The sequence below is a fragment of the Schistocerca americana genome, chromosome 5 (assembly GCF_021461395.2).
Source record: "Schistocerca americana isolate TAMUIC-IGC-003095 chromosome 5, iqSchAmer2.1, whole genome shotgun sequence".
Taxonomy (NCBI): Eukaryota; Metazoa; Arthropoda; class Insecta; order Orthoptera; family Acrididae; genus Schistocerca; species Schistocerca americana.
This window is the reverse complement of record NC_060123.1, coordinates 645,614,539-645,635,903: the sequence shown is the minus strand read 5'-3', so window position 1 is coordinate 645,635,903 and position 21,365 is coordinate 645,614,539. Positions and strand designations below refer to the sequence as shown.

General features: G+C 42.8%; 1 protein-coding gene across 4 annotated transcripts in view; it reads right to left on the bottom strand.

Annotated features, from left to right (window-relative positions):
- LOC124615270 (retinol-binding protein pinta-like) overlaps window positions 1-21,365 on the bottom strand; it is a 152,393-nt gene that overhangs the window by 69,811 nt on the left and 61,217 nt on the right. For 3 of the 4 annotated variants that reach the window (XM_047143017.1, XM_047143015.1, XM_047143014.1), the window contains 2 exons: window positions 16,118-16,282; window positions 5,163-5,322 (listed from right to left, as the gene is read on the bottom strand). In XM_047143017.1, the coding sequence (XP_046998973.1) occupies window positions 5,163-5,322; window positions 16,118-16,268 (311 nt within the window). In that variant the 5' untranslated portion in view covers window positions 16,269-16,282. Of the gene's footprint in view, window positions 1-5,162; window positions 5,323-16,117; window positions 16,287-21,365 lie in introns of all 4 variants that reach the window. The other variant, XM_047143018.1, reaches the window with a different exon arrangement.

The window sequence follows — 21,365 nt, the reverse complement described above, 5'->3', positions numbered from 1 at the left end:
TTGACTGATAGAGTTTTTGGTGCCCTCCTGAGGGATATTGTACCAAATTCTGTACAATTGGCTGTGAGATCGTCAAAATCGCTAGTTGTTTGGAGGGCCCTACTCGCGATGCCCCAAATGTTATTAATTAGGGAGAGATCCGACGATATTGCCTGCCGACGTAGGATTTGACAAGCACAAAGGCAAGCTGTAGTAACTGTATCTACCTGTGGGTGGGCTTTATCAAAAAAATGTTCAAATGTGTGTGAAATCTTATGGGACTTAACTGGTAAGGTCATCAGTCCCTAAGCTTACACACTACTTATTCCAAATTATCCTAAGGACAAATACACACACCCATGCCCGAGGGAGGAATCGAAACTCTGCCGGGACCAGCCCCACAGTCCATGACTGCAGCGCCTGAGACCGGTCGGCTAATCCCGCGTGGCGGTGGGCTTTATCTTGCTGAAATTTAAGCCCAGTATAGCTTGCCATGAAGGGCAACAAAACGGAACACAGAATATCGTCAACGTACCGCAGTGCTGTAAGGGTTCCACGGAAGACAACCAGAGGGGTCCTCCTATGAAATAAAGTGGCACCCCAGACCTTACTTCTGGTTGTCCGGCCGCACGGCGGGCAACAGTAGGGGTTGGTACCCTACTGCTGTCTGAGGGGTCTCCAGACAGGTCTTTGATGGTCATCGTAGCCTCGAATCTCGATGACTGGAGTAGAATTGTCTACAGTGGTAAGTCCCGCTCCGAACAGAGTGCCCTGGAGAGCAGTGGGATACCAAAATGGATGCCACCCTCCATACAGTAGTGACGGGCTGAGGTGCCATTCCATTTCATAGCAGGACATGTTTGGTTGTCATCCACGAGACCTTTACAGCGCAACGGTACGTCGTCGATATTCTATGCTCCGTTTTGGTGCTCTTCGTAGCAGGCTACCTTGGACTTCCATTTCAGCAAGAAAATCCCCTCCTGCACAAGGCGAGAATTTCTGCGGCCTTTTACCACGCTGGTCAACTGCATCTTCGCCAGCAAGACCACTGGATCTCTACCCAGCTGAGAATGTTAAGAGTATTATAAGTAAAGTCCTCGAACCAGCTAGGGGTTCTGACGATCCAACACGCCAGTTTGTCAGAATTTGGCACGGCATCCCTCAGGAGGCCATACAACAACTCTATCAATCAGTGCCAAGCCGAATAGCTGCTTCCTTAAGGGTCAGAGGTGCACCAGTGCGTTAATGACTTGCTCAGTTTGAGAAGCTCTTTCTCTTGAATATCACATCCTGTTTCCCTGAAACTGCAAAAAAATTGTTTGTGTGTGCATGCAGGTCACATCCACAAATTTACGTCCTATTTGGTTAATTTATTCGTGGTACAGTTTTGTCTCGGGCCGTACTTCTTTGTGGTATTGTTATTAACGTGGTTTTGAGTACACTGTTCTCGTTCTGTATGGACTGGAGATCAAGTGAAGTTTCCATAGTTCTGTGATCATATGAGTGCGCTTCTGTTGAATTAAAAGACACTGGGTGTTGGGCACAATGCATAACGAAAGATTCTTTCCATGCTCTTAAAGTATATAAGCCTGAAAATTGGAAGGAAGGGATAATTTAGTTTTTTGCAGTTACACCAGTGCCATCTGTCAGTGACCTTTTGAAATGTATACCACCATAGTTTTATTACAAAGTACCTTTTCCTTTAGTAATAGTTGATTTTCTATGTGTACACATGATGAGTACTCAATTCGACAAATTTTACTATGTTTTTAATAATTATCTGAATTATAATAGCTTTTTCTGCTCGTATTTAGAAGAACATCCGCACCCAGAGTGTAAGTATGATTTAATACAAATTCCTTAAGGAATTAAACGAAGACTGCAGTTGTGATGAGCCCCAGTTAAGTTATGCTCGTTCACATTAGCGAATGCAAACTTTCATCTTATATAAGATAAAATAAAACTTCCCTTCATCTTATTTGTTGTTTGTTTTTTATCGTTTTTTGGGCTTTTGCCAAATCTTCTTACGTATTCAGTAAGAGATCATACGATATTTCGATGTAATGTCCACTCGACAGATCTGGAGAATCACCAACAAAACTTTTTTTGATGTGATGCCAAAGGCTCCTGTGAGTTTGAGGAGCACACCCTTTTGTGCACGTCGCAGGATTTTCCTGTTGTGCGAACAGAAGTGTCCGTGCCAAGACACTTGCTGCAAAGTTTATGATTGTGAAGATAATGGCATCGTGGAAAGTCCTCACCACTTACAGCGGTGGCTTCTAGTTGTGTGGAGGTAATCTTGCCTGCTTTATGTGATATTCTATGGCTACATTGTGATAATTTACGCATTTCATACAACTGGACACTAAAGTACTGTGCGCTGGAGCTAAAGATGCTTCATAACAATAGTTTTACAGCATAATAAAAATTGACCTTTTAAGAGTTAATGTGTATTTTTCTGCTGCTTTATGTTCAATTTGTTATCTACACACCACTCCTGCGTCTGGAAGACGTCCACTCTACCATTCCCCCAATTACGCTCTTGAGCTCCTTGACACCACATCCCAAGATATCGTCTGCATATGTTACCACCCAATCAACTTGGTTAGCTTCTTCCAGTTGATACAAGAGATCGTAAAATCTAATTTCGGCCTGTGAGCCCTTCCTAATAGTTCTTTTGATTACTTTCGACAACTCAGTCTTTATAGTAGTATACACATTGTGGTTGCTGTACTCCTTGAATCTGCACAAATAACCATAAATTGTCGAGTACTTCAGGGATCTCATGTAATAATGAAATCGCGTTTGCTTCGCTACATATATCTGTTGTTTCTAACATATTCCTGAATTCTTCATGAATACTCCATTTCCTAAATCAAACGGGCACTTATTAAGCTGATTAAAGCTGCGATCGGCTACATAGGTGTATTTTCTGAACATTTACAAGCTTCTTAATCAGCTAATAAGATTAGCTGATTCTTTACCCACGGAGTTTTTAATTATACGGCTTTTTCTTACTTCCATATGCCTTAACACGTACGGACATTTATCTGCGGGGAAAGTTAAAACAACCGCTCTACGAGGTGTGACAAGTATCGCATTGTTTTGCCCAGCTTTCCTAGGTTGGCACCACTTTCTGTGGTTTCCCGTTAGCTAGAGTGGCGTGAATGTCTGGCGGAGGAGGCGTTCATCTGTCGGTGCAGAAGACTGACAGAGTGGCCTGTGAGAGACGCCATGAGTGTTGACGGTGTTGGTGGGCCACCAGTAGAAGTCTGGTGCAAGTCGAGAGGGGGCGTGTCTGTGTGAGATCGCCAGCACGGACGGCGTTTATTGTGGGCCTACTGAGATGAACAGACTTGAGTCGCTGGAACCTGTGGCTTACGGATACTGGCTGGAATGTGTTGGCCGGCCGTAATGGCCGAGCGGTTCTAGGTGCTACAGTCTGGAACCGCACGACCGCTACGGTCGCAGGTTCGAATCCTGCCTCGGGCATGGATGTGTGTGATGTCCTTAGGTTAGTTAGGTTTAAGTAGTTGTAAGTTGTAGGGGACTGATGACCTCAGCAGTTAAGTCCCATAGTGCTAAGAGCCATTTGAACCATTTTGGAATGTGCTGGGGTTCCTTGGGTATGTGACATACGGCTTTATACTATGTCCGTGGCGTGTATGTAGCTGGCTGTGCCATGCAGCATTATGCACTAACAGGTACCGTTCCGTAATCTGGTATTTACTAAAACCACATTTTCTGAAAGCGACTCACAAACAGTGCGTCCCTAGAAGGGGTTAATAACTGATGATGTGGGGTGGCTTCCCACAATGTATTGTGTTTACTGTGTAGGATACACGTTTTCTACCGACTGTATGTTAACACTTGAACAGTCGGTTTGCTAGACGTTTTAACGATGTTTTGTACTGGTCCTGTCTACCATGGTTAGCTTGTGTCGTCGATAGAATAATAGATAGTTGCTTTCTGTTTCTTTACGGAAATGTTTTAGGTTAGTTTCTGTGGCGTTTTCGTGAGCCTTTTATGTGCGAATGTGACTGAGGATCGTACGACAAGGTGTATGTTTATGGCAGTTTTCTAACGAAAAACATCCGTTTTCTTTGAAAAAAGAAGAATAATGTTCTTAATTGTTAAAGAATTTATGGTAGAATTTGATCTTTTAGACTGAATGTATCTCTGAAGTTTCCTTATGGTGGCTCATTTTCTTAGACTGTTGTAATTACGATGTAAAAATTAATTTAAATTTTTATCAATCTGAGTTTTCCGAAAGTAATTTGTTTCTGTTGTTAAAATTTCACTTTGAAAGTGTTCTGTTTATGACTATATGATGTTAAAATTGATTTAAATTTTATTTAATGTAAATCTTTATTAATAATTTGTGGTTTTATTAATATTTAATGATGGGGACCTTCAGTTTGTGAATATGATGATTGTAGCCAGTTGATCTGATCAAGACAAATCTTAATCTGTATGATCTCACGTATTCATGTTATTAGTAAATGAGTTAAATATTGTACTGGTATCCCAAACTCATTCAGTCGATTCCACCCTTTAATCCTAAGGAGAATCTGAAGACATCGCAACACATGAAATGTCGTGACATGATAAGTAGAGATGAAATTCATCGTGCTGTTTCGTCTGTTAGGAATTACTAGTATCAGTGAACAAAGCCAAAATGCTGAGCACTTGACGTGTCAGTCATGACCATAAGAACTTTTTATCCAGACGGCACGTCAGTAATTTTCGCCAATGTTATCTGGTCACTATCTAACCAAATTCGACACATGTTATTATGTTGAACCGTTCTTCTAAAATTCTTTCTAAAATTATAGAAAAATTAGTTTCATTTAAGAAATACAGAGTGTCATTATTCGGCAGCTTTAAACGTTAAAAATTAGTTGCGTGTCTCTGAGTCGGGGCATATTGGGTTCGGAATTTAATCTCCATAAGGAGGTCGCAACAGATTTAGGTTTTGCTGAATTCTTTTGAAAGGAAAAAAAACTAATTACGGTTTTTAGAAGTACAAGCAAAACAGGACGATAATCTACATTATTGCCTTACACATTTCCAGTTTTATTCCTCGCACTTGAATTTATACCGTCAGTTATTTGATTGCAAAAGAATGTTCAGTATTTGACAAGAGAACATAAAACTTGTGGATCGATTTCATGGGTACTTACAGGTGCTCCATAGTTGTCACAACGTCGGGTCCTATAGGGTCACGGTTCATCGACATCTCTGGATACCTGGTCCTCATAGAGAAGAAGTTGTCCACGCCTTTCTTAACCCTCTCTATGCTACACTTGCAGTTTATGTACATCCTTTCGATGAATGCATCTTCTGTAACAAATGTACGTGTGGGTTATTACGCAAAACTTCTCACTAATCAAACAGTATATGCTGTAACAGCTATAACTGGAAGGTAGGTTTTTATTTAAATTTTCAGACTTTCACCTGGTACGATGCTGTCCTCCACCTTTTCCCATCGTGTGCTATTTTTTACACATCTGTGTCATTGCTTCACCCAGCTTCCTCTCTAGACCTGGTCAGCCTCTACTAATTGTGACCTTCTCCTTCCAGCGACAGTTCACTGTTTCTGGGTGCCGTAATGAATGCTCCACTAACCTGTGTCATCTCTCGGTGAGCGTCTTACATAGGCTTCTGTCCTCAGTTATTTCTGTACCCTGCAGAAGCTACGGATCGTAGCTGCACATGGAAGAGTGACGAGCTGGCTAGTATTCAGGAGCAACTGACTTAAGACTGGCATGCAACACAGGGCACACTGCTTCCGCCTTCCACCTTGCATCACACAAGCAGTTCACAACTGCACATCCGCCCATCAAACGCGGAGAAAAGCTTACGCAAGGCCCGTATCAAGACAGTTCAAAAATGGTTCAAATGGCTCTGAGCACTATGGGACTTAACATCTGTGGTCATCAGTCACCTAGAACTTAGAACTACTTAAACCTAACATAAGGACATCACACACATCCATGCTCGAGGCAGGATTCGAACCTGCGACCGTAGGAGTCGCGCGGTTCCGGACTGAGCGCCTAGAACCGCTAGACCACCGCGGCCGGCCTATCAAGACAGTATCAACAGCAACACAAGACTGCATCAGGACTCAACTACAGTCACCAACAAGAAAATCGAGACTGCACTTTCTACACGTTATCATAGTTAAAGCATTCCGTCTTCAAGGCCACGAGTGGCCTGCCGTGTCATCCTCATAGGAGGATGCGGAGGGGCGTGGGTTCAGCACACCGCTCTCCCGGTTGTTATGATGGTATTCTTGACCGAAGCCGCTACTATTCGGTCGAGTAGCTCCTCAATTGGCATCACGAGGCTGAGTGCACCCCGAAAAATGGCAACAGCGCGTGTCGGCTGGATGGTCACCCATCCAGGTGCCGGACACTCCTGACAGGGCTTAGCTTCGGTGATCTCACGGGAACCGGTGTATCTATTGCGGCAAGGCCGTTGCCCCTTATTATAGTTACCGTTCACTAAATGGACTAGGCCGGAGTTCAAGACAGATCAGGGCAAGTGGTCAGTGATCTGTTGTGACGCACAATCTTTATACAATTATGTGTTATAAAGCTTCTACAAACAAATTACTGCAGGTCGCTGCTAATCATCATCTGGCCGTAAATTTTGGATAAATGTACACTGAGGTGAAGAAAGTCACGTGATACGTATGAAAATGGCGTTGGAGCTCCTTTTGCCAGGCGTTGTGTGGCAATTCGACGTGACAAGGACTCAACAAGTCGTTGCAAGTCCCCTGCACAAATACTGAGCCATGGTGCCTTTATAGCCGCCAATAATTGTGAAAGTAGGCTTTCCCTACCATGTTATAGTTCTGCGTGGAGATTTTAATTTGCCAGATACAGATTGGGAGACTCAAACGTTCATAACGGGTGGCAGGGACAAAGAATCCAGTGAATTTTTTTTAAGTGCTTTATCTGGAAACTACCTTGAGCTGTTAAACAGAGAACCAACTCGTGGCGATAACATATTAGACCATCTGGTGAGAAACAGACTCGAATTATTTGAAATAGTTAACGCAGAACAGGGAATCAGCGATCATAAAGCGGTTACTGCATTAATGATTTCAGCCGTAAATAGAAATATTAAAAAAGGTAGGAAGATTTTTCTGTTTAGCAAAAGTGACAAAAAGCAGATTACAGAATACCTGAAGGCTCAACACAAAAGTTTTGTCTCAAGTACAGATAGTGTTGCGGATCAGTGGACAAATTTCAAAACTATCGTACAATATGCGTTACATGAGTATGTGCCAAAGAAGATAGCAAGAGATGGAAAAGAGCCACCGTCGTAGAACAATCGAGTTAGAAAACTGCTGCGGAAGCAAAGGGAACTTCACAGCAAACATAAACATAGCCAAAGCCTTGCAGACAAACAAAAATTAGGCAAAGCGAAATTTATTGTGAGGAGGGCTATGCGAGAGGCGTTCAATGAATTCGAAAGTAAAGTTCTATGTACTGACTGGGCAGAAAATCCTAAGAAATTTTGGTCTTATGTCAAAGTGGTAGGCGAATCAAAACAAAATGTCCAGACACTTTGTGACCAAAATGGTACTGAAACAGAGGATGACAGACTAAAGGCCGAAATACTAAATGTCTTTTTCCAAAGCTGTTTCACAGAGGAAGACTGCACTGTAGTTCCTTCTCTAGATTGTCGCACAGATCACAAAATGGTAGATATCGAAATAGACGACAGAGGGACACAGAAACAATTAAAATCGCTCAAAAGAGGAAAGTCGGCTGGACCTTATGGGATACCAGTTCGATTTTACACAGAGTACGCGAAGGAACTTGCTCCCCTTCTTGCAGCGGTGTACCGTAGGTCTCTAGAAGAGCGTAGCGTTCCAAAGGATTGGAGAAGGGCACAGGTCATCCCCGTTTTCAAGAAGGGACGTCGACCAGATGTGCAGAACTATAGATCTGTATCTATATCGTCGATCAGTTGTAGAATTTTGGAACACGTATTATGTTCGAGTATAATGACTTTTCTGGAGACTAGAAATCTACTCTGTAGGAATCAGCGTGAGTTTCGAAAAAGACGATCGTGTAAAACCCAGCTCGCGCTATTCGTCCACGAAACTCAGAGGGCCATAGACACGGGTTCCCTGGTAGATGCCATGTTTCTTGACTTCCGCAAAGCGTTCGATACAGTTCCCCACAGTCGTTTAATGAACAAAGTAAGAGCATATGGACTATCAGACCAATTGTGTGATTGGATTGAAGAGTTCGTAGATAACAGAACGCAGCATGTCATTCTCAATGGAGAGAAGTCTTCCGAAGTAAGAGTGATTACAGGTGTGCCGCAGGGGAGTGTCGTAGGACCGATTGCTATTCACAATATACATAAATGACCTTGTGGATAACATCGGAAGTTTAGTGAGACTTTTTGCGGATGATGCTGTGGTATATCGAGAGAGTGTAACATGGAAAATTGTACTGAAATGCAGGAGGATCTGCAGGGAATTGACGCATGGTGCAGGGAATGGCAATTAAATCTCAATGTAGACAAGTATAATGTGCTGCGAACACATAGAAAGAAAGATCCCTTATCATTTAGCTACAATATAGCAGGTCAGCAACTGGAAGCAGTTAATCCCATAAATTATCTGTGAGTAGGCATTAGGAGTGATTTAAAATGGAATGATCATATAAAGTTGATCGTCGGTAAATCATATGCCAGACAGATTCATTGGAAGAATCCTCAGAAAATGCAATCTGAAAACAAAGGAAGTAGGTTACAGTACGCTTGTTCACCCACAGCTTGAATACTGCTGAGCAGTGTGAGATTCGTACCAGATAGGGTTGATAGAAGAGATAGAGGAGATCCAACGGAGAGCAGCGCGCTTCGTTACAGGATCATTTAGTAATCGGGAAAGAGTTACGGAGATGATAGATAAACTCCAGTGTAAGACTCTGCAGGACAGACGCTCAGTTGCTCGGTACTGGCTTTTGTAGAAGTTTCGAGAACATACCTTCATCGAGGGGTCAAGCAGTATATTGCTCCCTCCTACGTATATCTCGCGAAGAGGCCATGAGGATAGAGATTAGAGCCCACACGGAGCCATACTGACAATCCTTCTTTCCACCAACAATATGAGACTGGAATAGAAGAGAGAACCGATAGAGGTACTCAAGGTACCCTCCGCCACACACCGTCAGGTGGCTTGCGGAGTGTGGATGTAGATGTAGAAGGTGTTGCCGGTGCAGGATCCTGTGTAGGACCAGACTTCTCGATTCTGTCGCACGCATGTTCCATGGATGTCCAAATCATTCACTATAGTTCTCCAGAATGTTCCTCAAGTCAATTGCGAACAGTTGTGGCCCACTGACATCAGGATTGTCATCCGTATAAAATCCATCATTGTTTGGGGTCATGATGTCCAGGAATTGTTCTAAATGGCCTCCTAATAGCCGAACATAACCTTTTAATGATCGGTTGAGATATGCCAGACGATTCCATGAAAACAGTGTCATTTCATTAACCACCAGCTTGCGCACTGCCTCATTCACAACCTGAGATCGTGACTTCGTGTGGTCTCCGCCACACTGGAATACCACCATCAATTAACTGATACCCGGACCCATCGGACGACGTCATGGTTTTCTTGTCGTGTAGCGTCTTTTCGATATGGTCACCAGCGCAGGAGAGGTGCTGCAGGCGATGCCGTGCAGTGAGCAGTCATTCGCGTTGATCATTTACTGCCATGGCCCATTAACGACAAATTCCACCGTACTGTCCTAACGGATACGTCCTCGTACGTTCCTTATTGATTTCTCCGATTATTTCACGCAGTGCTGCTTGTCTGTTAGTACTGACAACTCTAAGCAAACGTCTATGCTCGCGGCTGTTAAGAAAGACCGTCCGCCAATGTGTTGGCCGTTGTGAGAGGTAATGCCTGGAATGTGGTATTCTCGTCACACTCTTGACACTGTGGATCTCTGAATACAGAATTCCTCAACGATTTTCGAAGTGGAAAGTCCGATGCGTCCAGCTCCGACTACCGTTTTGCGTTCACATCTGTTAATTCCAGTCGTGTGGGAATAATCACGTGGAAACCTTTCCACGGGGATCACCTTACAGCTTCACCTTATAGCTTCAATACACTTCCGTTTTATATCCTGTGTACGCGATACTATCCCATCTGTATACGTGCGCATCGCAATCTTATAACTTCTCTCGCCTCATTCTACTCTACATGTGACGAGGCTGTGCAGGTGCCTCGAGTGAGCAAGCTAAAGCATAACAACAACTCTCGATAGTACGGGGCTCTCTCCCTGTCACTTTTATGTCTGACGCCAAATAAATTTTGTGAATACGACTCTTCTTCTATTCAATATTTATTAAGTTCATATTTCACTACTTCACTTGGTTTATAATATTCTTTGATAGCACCATACTTCAAATAGTTTCTTTTACTGTAGTTATATAGTGGTTCCACATACCACTTCCATAACTCGCCGTTACAAGGCAGAAATGTATTATAGATAAATGTAAAATCGCCTCAAATTCTCCTCCAGTGAGCAATGAGCAAGGTAAGCCTGGCCCACGCCCTTTGTCGCTATCAAAAAGACAAACAAGCAGGAAGCTGACATTGTGGGAAACACTTGGAAGAGATTGCCGTACTTCGAATCGTAAACTTGGCATCATGACCTCAGCAGTGAGCTGGTATGATGAGTGGCAGCTAGCTCTAAAAGAAAAGAAAAAAAAAAGTAGTTAATGTGGATGAGTAGAAGAAACAGGTGAGTAGGAGAAACAGACCCGTAATGTTCGGGTACAGCAGTAGTAGTGTCCCCTTTAACACAGTGACATCGATTAGATATCTGAGCGAAACGTTGCAAAGAGGTATTAAATGGAAGGAGTATGTGAAGATTATGGTAGGAAAGGTGAGTGGTCAACTTTGGTTTATTGGGAGAGTTCTAGGAAAGTGTGATTCATCTATAAAGGAGACCGCATATGGGGCGCTAATGCCACCTATTCTTCACTACCGCTCGAGTGTTTGGGATTCGTACCAGGTGGGATTGAAGGAAGACATTAAAGAAATTCAGATGCAAGCTCCTAGATTTGTTGCTGATAGGTTCAAACAACGAGCAAGTGTTACTGAGATCCTTTGGAAACTCAAAATCCCTGGAGGGAAGGCGACACTATAGAGAACCGGCATTTGAAGCTGACTGCAGACCGATTCTGTTGCCTCCAACATACATTGCACGTAAGGACCAGGTAGACAAAATAGAGAAATTAGGGTTCATTTGGAAACACATGAACACTCACTTTCCCTCGTTCTGTTTGCTAGTGGAATGAGAATGGAAATGGATAGTAGTTGTATGTGGTACCCTCCACCACGCGCCGTAAGGTGGATTGTGGAGTATCGTTGTAGATGTAATGGAGAAGCAAGCACATTTTTGTAACGGCATAGCATGAGTTCGATAGAAATAGTGGAAGCTTCACAATAACATCTACCAGCCTGCTGATATGGCGGGACAGCTACAACTTGCAGCTCCGAGAGCCATTCGGAAATGTAGGCCACACTCGTTCGTTACTGGCCCAACATAATGTCACTGTCTCAGACTAGTAGTACGAAAAACTCGGGCTTGTGAGCCTTTGAGGCAGTCTTTAAATTGCTATGGAGCAGCTAGTAGGCCGAACCACTGATAAGCTGCCACTGTTCATCGACATGACTTCTGTCTCCGAGAGTGCTGGTGAACACACCTGGTCACTGTGACCTTCCAACTTTGCAACTATCGATGAGAAAACTGCTACCTACAGCTTGCTGAGCTAACATGATGGTGACTGGCAAACTGTCCAGCCATCGTAGTATTCGGCATGTGCGCTGGCTACTGCAGTGTTATCCATAGCCAATTATTCACACCACCTGCCTTCATTGTAGGAAGTGCTATGCTGTTGTTCATCGCAGACGTTCTCTGAGCTTACCCAAGCACACTGCCTTCGACGTCAACAAGAGTGCTCTGAAGGGTCCTGCGAAGCCACGCCTGTAATAAAGGCTATTCCGTTCGCCTACGAGGCCTGCCTGCCACTCGAAACCGTGATTATGTGAGCCGGATGCTGTCCACACCTGTTTCAAAACACTGTCCAACGTTCGTTCTTCCCGTCATTTTGGTCTCTACTCGTACTTACTGTGCCTTCTACCTCAGGGACCAAATTTACTGCAGGAGCTGTTGATTCAGCTCTTACTTACTCTTCTCTGTTCACTGCTGTCCCCAGGAAGAGCACTTCGTTACTATAATTTACAACTGCTTGACGTCGCGGAGAATCTGCTGACGTTCAGGATTAACCAAGCAACTCATATAAGTACGTAGTGCTAGTGCCACAAACGATTCCGACATTCATCTGTGCTCGGTTTATGGAAATACAGCCTGCCAGCGAAGCATTCGAATCTGTTACAGAGTTTTCCTGGGGTATTCCTTGTTTGCAAGCTAAATTCTACAACTGGAAATCTCCCCCCAAAATATTCCCATTTGGGTCTCCCTGAGAGCCTGGTATCTGCCTGAAAATTCTGTCTCTCTATAACTGGTCATTACTCTACACTCCACTTAAATTTTAAAAATCATAAAAAATATAGTCTGTAGCAGTCTCACGCGATAGCATTTAAACACACTTTCTTTTTTTTTTTTTTTTTTTTTTTTTTTTGTCATCAGTCTACTGACTGGTTTGATGCGGCCCGCCACGAATTCCATTCCTGTGCTAACCTCTTCATCTCAGAGTAGCACTTGCAACCTACGTCCTCAATTATTTGCTTGACGTATTCCAATCTCTGTCTTCCTCTACAGTTTTTGCCCTCTACAGCTCCCTCTAGTACCATGGAAGTCATTCCCTCATGTCTTAGCAGATGTCCTATCATCCTGTCCCTTCTCCTTATCAGTGTTTTCCACATATTCCTTTCTCTCCGATTCCGCGTAGAACCTCCTCATTCCTTACCTTATCAGTCCACCTAATTTTCAACATTCGTCTATAGCACCACATCTCAAATGCTTCGATTCTCCCACAGTCCATGTTTCACTACCATACAATGCTGTACTCCAGACGTACATCCTCAGAAATTTCTTCCACAAATTAAGGCCGGTATTTTATATTAGTAGACTTCTCTTGGTCAGAAATGCCTTTTTTGCCATAGCGAGTCTGCTTTTGATGTCCTCCTTGTTCCGTCCGTCATTGGTTATTTTACTGCCTAGGTAACAGAATTCCTTAACTTCATTGACTTCGTGAACATCAATCCTGATGTTAAGTTTCTCGCTGTTCTCATTTCTACTACTTCTCATTACCTTCGTCTTTCTCCGATTTACTCTCAAACCATACTGTGTACTCATTAGACTGTTCATTCCGTTCAGCAGATCATTTAATTCTTCTTCACTTTCACTCAGGATACCAATGTCATCAGTGAATCGTATCATTGACATCCTTTCACCTTGTATTTTAATTCCACTCCTGAAACTTTATTTCCATCATTGCTTCCTCGATGTACAGATTGAAGAGTAGGGGCGAAAGGCTACAGCCTTGTCTTACACCCTTCTTAATACGAGCACTTCGTTCTTGATCGTCCACTCTTATTATTCCCTCTTGGTTGTTGTACATATTGTATATGACCCGTCTCTCCCTATAGCTTACCCCTACTTTTTTCAGAATCTCGAACAGCTTGCACCATTTTATTTTGTCGAACGCTTTTTCCAGGTCGACAAATCCTATGAAAGTGTCCTGATTTTTCTTTAGCCTTGCTTTCATTATTAGCCGTAACGTCAGAATTGCCTCTCTCGTCCCTTTACTTTTCTTAAAGCCAAACTGATCGTCACCTAGCGCATTCTCAATTTTCTTTTCCATTCTTCTGTATATTATTCTTGTAAGCAGCTTCGATGCATGAGCTGTTAAGCTGATTGTGCGATAATTCTCGCACTTGTCTGCTCTTGCCGTCTTCGGAATTGTGTGGATGATGCTTTTCCGAAAGTCAGATGGTATATCGCCTGACTCATATATTCTACACACCAACGTGAATAGTCGTTTTGTTGCCACTTCCCCCAATGATTTTAGAAATTCTGATGGAATGTTATCTATCCCTTCTGCCTTATTTGACCGTAAGTCCTCCAAAGCTCTTTTAAATTCCGATTCTAATACTGGATCCCCTATCTCTTCTAAATCGACTCCTGTTTCTTCTTCTATCACATCAGAGAAATCTTCACCCTCATAGAGGCTTTCAATGTATTCTTTCCACTTATCTGCTCTCTCCTCTGCATTTAACAGTGGAATTCCCGTTGCACTCTTAATGTTACCACCGTTGCTTTTAATGTCACCAAAGGTTGTTTTGACTTTCCTGTATGCTGAGTCTGTCCTTCCGACAATCATATCTTTTTCGATGTCTTCACATTTTTCCTGCAGCCATTTCGTCTTAGCTTCCCTGCACTTCCTATTTATTTCATTCCTCAGCGACTTGTATTTCCGTATTCCTGATTTTCCCGGAACTTGTTTGTACTTCCTCCTTTCATAAATCAACTGAAGTATTTCTTCTGTTACCCATGGTTTCTTCGCAGCTACCTTCTTTGTGCCTATGTTTTCCTTCCCAACTTCTGTGATGGCCCTTTTTAGAGATGTCCATTCCTCTTCAACTGTGCTGCCTACTGCGCTATTCCTTATTGCTGTATCTATAGCGTTAGAGAACTTCAAACGTATCTCGTCATTCCTTAGTACTTCCACTTTTTTGCGTATTGATTCTTCCTGACTAATGTCTTGAACTTCAGCCTACTCTTCATCACTACTATATTGTGATCTGAGTCTATATCTGCTCCTGGGTACGCCTTACAATCCAGTATCTGATTTCGGAATCTCTGTCTGACCATGATGTAATCTAATTGAAATCTTCCCGTATCTCCCGGCCTTTTCCAAGTATACCTCCTCCTGTTGTGATTCTTTAACAGGGTGTTCGCTATTACTAGCTGAAACTTGTTACAGAACTCAGTCTTTCTCCTCTTTCATTCCTTGTTCCAAGCCCATATTCTCCTGTAACCTTTTCTTCTACTCCTTCCCCTACAACTGCATTCCACTCGCCCATGACTTTTAGATTTTCGTCTCCCTTTACATACTGCATTACCCTTTCAATATCCTCATACACTTTCTCAATCTGTTCATCTTCAGCTTGCGACGTCGGCATGTATACCTGAACTATCGTTGTCGGTGTTGGTCTGCTGTCGATTCTGATTAGAACAACCCGGTCACTGAACTGTTCACAGTAACACACCCTCTGCCCTACCTTCCTATTCATAACGAATGCTACACCTGTTATACCATTTTCTGCTGCTGTTAATATTACCCGATACTCATCTGACCAGAAATCCTTGTCTTCCTTCCACTTCACTTCACTGACCCCTACTATATCTAGATTGAGCCTTTGCATTTCCCTTTTCAGATTTTCTAGTTTCCCTACCACGTTCAAGCTTCTGACATTCCACGCCCCGACTCGTAGAACGTTATCCTTCCGTTGATTATTCAATCATTTTCTCATGGTAGCCTCCCCCTTGGCAGTCCCCTCCCGGAGATCCTAATGGGGGACTATTCCGGAATCTTTTGCCAATGGAGAGATCATCATGACACTTCTTCAAATACAGGCCACATGTCCTGTGGATACACGTTACGTGTCTTTAATGCAGTGGTTTCCATTACCTTCTGCATCCTCATGTCGTTGATCATTGCTGATTCTTCCGCCTTTAGGGGCAATTTCCCACCCCTAGGACAAGAGAGTGCCCTGAACCTCTATCCGCTCTTCCGCCCTCTTTGACAAGGCCGTTGGCAGAATGAGGCTGACTTTTTATGCCGGAAGTCTTCGACCGCCAATGCTGATTATTTATCAAAATTTAGGCAGTGGTGGGGATCGAACCCGGGACCGAACACGTTTTGATTACGAATCAAAGACGCTACCCCTAGACCACTAGCAGCACTAACATCAGTTTGATTAATTACCACTGCAACAGTAGTGTAAGGAAATGATTTGTTCAAAATTGAAGAGCGAAAGAATACTTGAAGGAATCAACTCTTGAGTCAGAATTATGGTTTGGGGATTTTAGAAGAGTAAACTAGAGTAGTCACAAAGCTGACTGACCCATCTGGTCGGGCAGATGCGGCTGCATCCTGAGCCAGTCTCGAACAGACGTGATGGCCCTCCTGATGTCCTCTTCATCTGTCCCCAGACTCTTCCTGATGGTCTCCATCTGCTCCCGCGTCGCAGGGATGAAGCTGTAGCGATCGCTCATTGCTGGCTGGTATTCTGTAAGCAGAAGCAAGGGCGCATTGCCAGAGTCACCGATGATACTCAAAGTTCTCAAAATGTACAGAGCGTGGGTGCAAATTTCGCCGCTCGTTCCAAATACAGCTGCTCTTCGACGCAATATGACCAGCTACTTTTTTTTGTTCATTCTAAAGCGAATGTTTCTTTGCGTTTCCGTGTCTCAATCGGTAACAACCGCTTCTTTCCCGCAGGAGGGCGTCTGCCTGTCCAAATGTTAAAAACTCTTCTTCTCAGGAATTGGTAGACGTATCAAATGGAAATTTATGTCACATACAAAGGTTTATAGGAATTCGGCGGTGTAACAAATGTAAGCTTCTAAGTCAACGGCACCAAAACATACGGCCATTTATGACACGTACTTCGACAGTTCCAAACTCACTCCTTAAAACCTATAAGGTACTTCCGTTTCGCCTAGAATCATGAAATTTGGAAAGAATCAAGGTTTCATAGTAGAAGTAAACCAAAGTTTCCCGAAAATTGTTTATTAGTAATCACATCATACCAAAAAGTTTTCTTTTGTCATTATTATCAGAGTTCAAATTTGAAATTAATACAGTCACTATCTTTGCATTCAGGCAAGCTGTGTTCCAAAGATAAAAGGCAAACGTCAGTTGAGGCGTGACTTTATCGCGCACATGTTACGTTGGGGAATTTATCCATCATCAGATATCCAGGAGCGAATACTGCATGTAGATATGGCGTTTCAAGCTGTATGTCAAACTAATATTTGCGGACTAGTTCCTTTGGCATCTAACATTGCGACCCGCTCAGCCTGAACGCAGAACTACCAATTATTTTAGTAATGATCACCTGCCTCCTGCATGACTATGTCACATTTAAATTATTGAATTTAAAACATTCTCGAAAATCTTGTAATCCTTGGGACCGATATCTTGCCAGTTCAGTGTCGAAACAGGCAGAAATGTCGAGTCCCGGAATGGATGAACTGTCTATATGCGTAATTAAGTTTGTGCGAATCCGTCAGTGCACGAGTGATGCTCGCACTGGACCAGGGTTTTTCATTTCGTGTACGAACAGATCTTCAGCAAAACTTACAGGTTTCACTGACTGATGAGTAGGCAAATCTACCCGTTTCTTTCCTCCTTGCATTCGTGTAAATGGCCCAGTAAAGCATATCGCGCCTTTCCTTAAGATCACTGTATAGTATCGTTGCCAAGAGTGAAAGCAGCTGCCAAGAAACATAATAGAGGATGGTTTTATTTCATTTGTTCGATGCACCTTGACTTGAATTGTTTCGTTTTCGCAGTTCAAAGAATACAGTTATATCGTGCGCTACAATTTACTGTTAATTTTGTTAAAGTGTTCTATTTCCTATGTCAGGCAGCAATTACTAATTTTATTTCAGCCCTTTGTATCTGCCATGTCTCTGTCAAAGCTAAGTGGTAGTAATAAACGAATGACAAATTGCTGACAAGCGTCGAAATGTTGAAGAAAAGTGGAATTTGAAGTATTTTCTTGTGAAGAAGTGATAATCTTACTAGGGTACCACAGTTTATAACATTATTGGTCACTATGCGATCGGTACGCATATTGCTACTGGGTACATTCCAAAAGCAGATGATGTGTCGAGAATCAGCACTTACATCATAATATTCAATTTCATATAATATCACTATATTATCTTTAAAAGTGTTCTGACATATTTTGATCGAAAGAGGCGGTTCGATGAGAACAGACACTACGAGGCAAATATTATAAGTAGTAGGCAATTAAATGAAACTTTTTGATTGTATAGATGTGTATTTTATGTTCGTAATTTCTCTGTTACACGTACTTGTAAGAGCGCTGATGCCTAGTATCACCACTGGAGTCTAGTAATTGTACAAGGAAAAGAGATTTTTGTAAATATCATGGACTTCGTAGGTGGAATCAGCAAAGAGTTGATATAATTTCACCGTAGTTGCTACCACGATTTGGTAGACTTGCAACGAGTAAAAATTAATCTAATCTTTCAAAATTAAATTATAGTGTACAGACTTTAGAATGGCAAGAGCAGATTTTTTGGAACAAATGCGCCACATGACCTAAGACATTAAGCGCTCCAACATTGTTTATTATTTATTAATGTGTTTTAGCGTAGCTATCTCATTTAAAACAAGTGGATCTGAATATTAGAAGTAATCATTACAGTTCTAATGCTCACTTAGTTAAATTTTTCAATTTTTGAGAATATTTGGTTGTTACTGAAAAAAAAACTAGACAAATCAAGATCGGTATTGCCGAACAAGGCAATGTTCGGACAGCCGCTATGGATGTTGGACAAGCTACACAGAGAACTGAACCGAAAGATCCATCAGCGGAATTATTCAGTAACATGAAAACATTAGTTGGAACTACGTCAGCCGTTCTCAGTCAAGTTAGTGTTTCCTCTGCAAAGCAAGAAGTTATGCCCATGAAAGTTAAAATTTCTAATGTGGCAGCGTCGTTAACAAAAGAGATTAACGACCTGAACGGCGCGCAAAAGGGTGTACCCGATTCCTTAATAACCTTGTAGAAGATGTATAAGAAATTCGTTCGGCTCGTGAAACCGGGTGGTTATGAATGAAGTGCAGCGATTCACGGTCGTCCAGCGAGGGCTGTAATTGCTGTATGGCAAGAAAACTTGGTAGTGTGATAATGTGTTGATCCGGAACCGATTGACGTTCTTAAAAATTAATTCCAATTTTGGCCACTGTTTGTACGACGGTATGACATCCGCGCTGTCAATTCACAAGCCACAACGTGCGTGAACAATATGAATATAGAGAAGAGAGACCCTGCGTTGTTAGCGGAAGTGCTGTATGTGAACGGTAACAATTACAGTGCTACTCTGAGAGAGTATCGCCGGGTAAAAGCTCTGAGAGGAGAGGCCAGATGTCGTTAAATGGTTTGAAGAAGATGGTAATAAAATTCGAAAACAGTGAAAGGGTGCTGTAGCCACTTTTCATTAGTCCGGTAGCCCATTTTCATTACCATTTCTCTTTCTTTTCCTCGTTTATCTATTCTCTTTACTCTCATAGTAGTGTGATTGAATGAATGTGGTTGTGTGTCACGTTGCTAGACGGTGGCGTAGTCTGCTGCAGAAAGTCTGCGATAGTTGTACAGATTCAGCAGGAGTTGTACAGAATAGCCAACTCTCGTAGTGGTCAAGTCGGCAAAGAGGTTTACGCTACTTGTGAGAAATCCACCTGCGTTAGGTTGGTGGCGGAAATGGCATCTTTGGGTTTTCCGGTCCACGCGGAGCGTGGAAGAGGTTGGAGAAGCGGGAGGCAGTCTGCCGCCGGTACGGGAAGCGTCCACAGCTGTGCTCCAGTCGAGGCAGTGTGAGTTAGACTGACCGCGTGGCGCGTTGTTACTTGGCGAGGGGAGAGCTGTTAGCTTTTGGTATCGCTTTTCAAATCTGGAAGATTGCTTTGCCTTGTCGCAGCAAGGAATGCAAAACTTTGGCAGATTTTTCTTTTAGCAAATTTCTGTAGCAGACTTGAATCCGCCGGAAGAGCGCCACACAAAGGTGTCTATAAGAAGTTAGCACTCGCTTCTGTATGAATGTCTGTTTGCCTTCAGCTGTGGCTGCAGAAGCTTTCACCTTTCTAAATATTTAGAGCTTTGCCTTCTCGTAAATTTTCCTTGCTTTATGTGTCTTTCGTCCGTGGGGATCCAACCACGTGGTAGAACATTATAGTTGTTGGGCTACCGGCATCACTAACTGTCCGATCGCATGTTTGTTTTAGATAATGTTAACATGATTGTGTGATGTGATATTGTTGGAATTTGGTATCATACCTAGAAATTGTGTCTCCACAAACCATGTGTTATCAGGCATCGTGTAGATGCCTCACATCCTTATCTTAGGAATAAATGATTTTATTTACAATTTTCTCTTGTGTTTTCCACCTAAGCCACTCACCTCGTAGCTTTCCCGTTAGCACATCCAAAGCGTTTCCTTATGCACAGGTCCAGTGATTAGTCTCCCTTTGTATTTTATAACAAATGCTTTAGATTAAGTCTTATTTTCAGGTGTGTTGCTGGGAGCTGATCTTCTGCACAGTGTTCTTGGATGTGCTATTTTATTTTAAATGTTTGATTGTCGTGAACAGTGCACGGGGAACACTATTAATTACATCGTATCCCCTATGAGCGACATCAGTACGTATGTATTTTTGTGAGTTTTTGGTCTGTGATCAAATTAATTTATTTTCGGACTCGACCAAATCTTTGATTAGTTGTATGGTTAGAGTCGGTGGCGACCCTACTCTTCTCACGTTAATTTCATAAGCAATAAGTATTTCCATTCCCAATAATAAGGAATAACCCGTAGTAACCGATCAGTTACAACAGGGGTGAGATTGGTGTGGCACCTGGAAGAGGAAGATGTGTCGTTCCAGTGAAATTTACAGACGGGTTGCTGTAACTGTAACTGACAGTGCAGGACTTGCCCCGATTAGTGCTAGTGCTCGTAAAGTGTCACGAGAAATGTCCACCCTGTCCTCAGCAGTATGCAGATTCTTGCAGTCTGTTTTAGAGTGGTACCCGCACGAGATCCAGACGGTGCAGCAAATGACACCTTATGATCCGCACCAACATGCTGAATTTCCTCTTCGATTTCTGTTGTGGACATGGATGTGGCTGGACAATATTCCACGGAGTGTCGAGGCACATTTTACGCTGCAGGGTGCAGTGAATACCCAGAACTGCCGAATCTGAGCTATTGTTAAAGCACGTCATGTGCTCGAACAGCCATTGCATGCGCCGTATGTGACTGTGTGGAGTAGATTCACAAGCACCTTTATGCTCAATCCGTGTCATCTGCATGTTATCCAGATCTCCTCAACAGTATGGAAACCGCTGATGTCCTGCAATATGGGACAACACCCCATATCGCTCACCCGCTGAAACATCTGCTTAATCCTTTCACGGCTAGGGGCAAACATGTATTCCCAGGAGGTAAAATGCCCAGATGGCTAATGGCGCACTTGTATGCTCAGCCGATAGTATTTCAAACATCTACGGGCATTCATATACTCTAGGCAGATAGGGAGACGTGACGGCAATGTTGGAACGT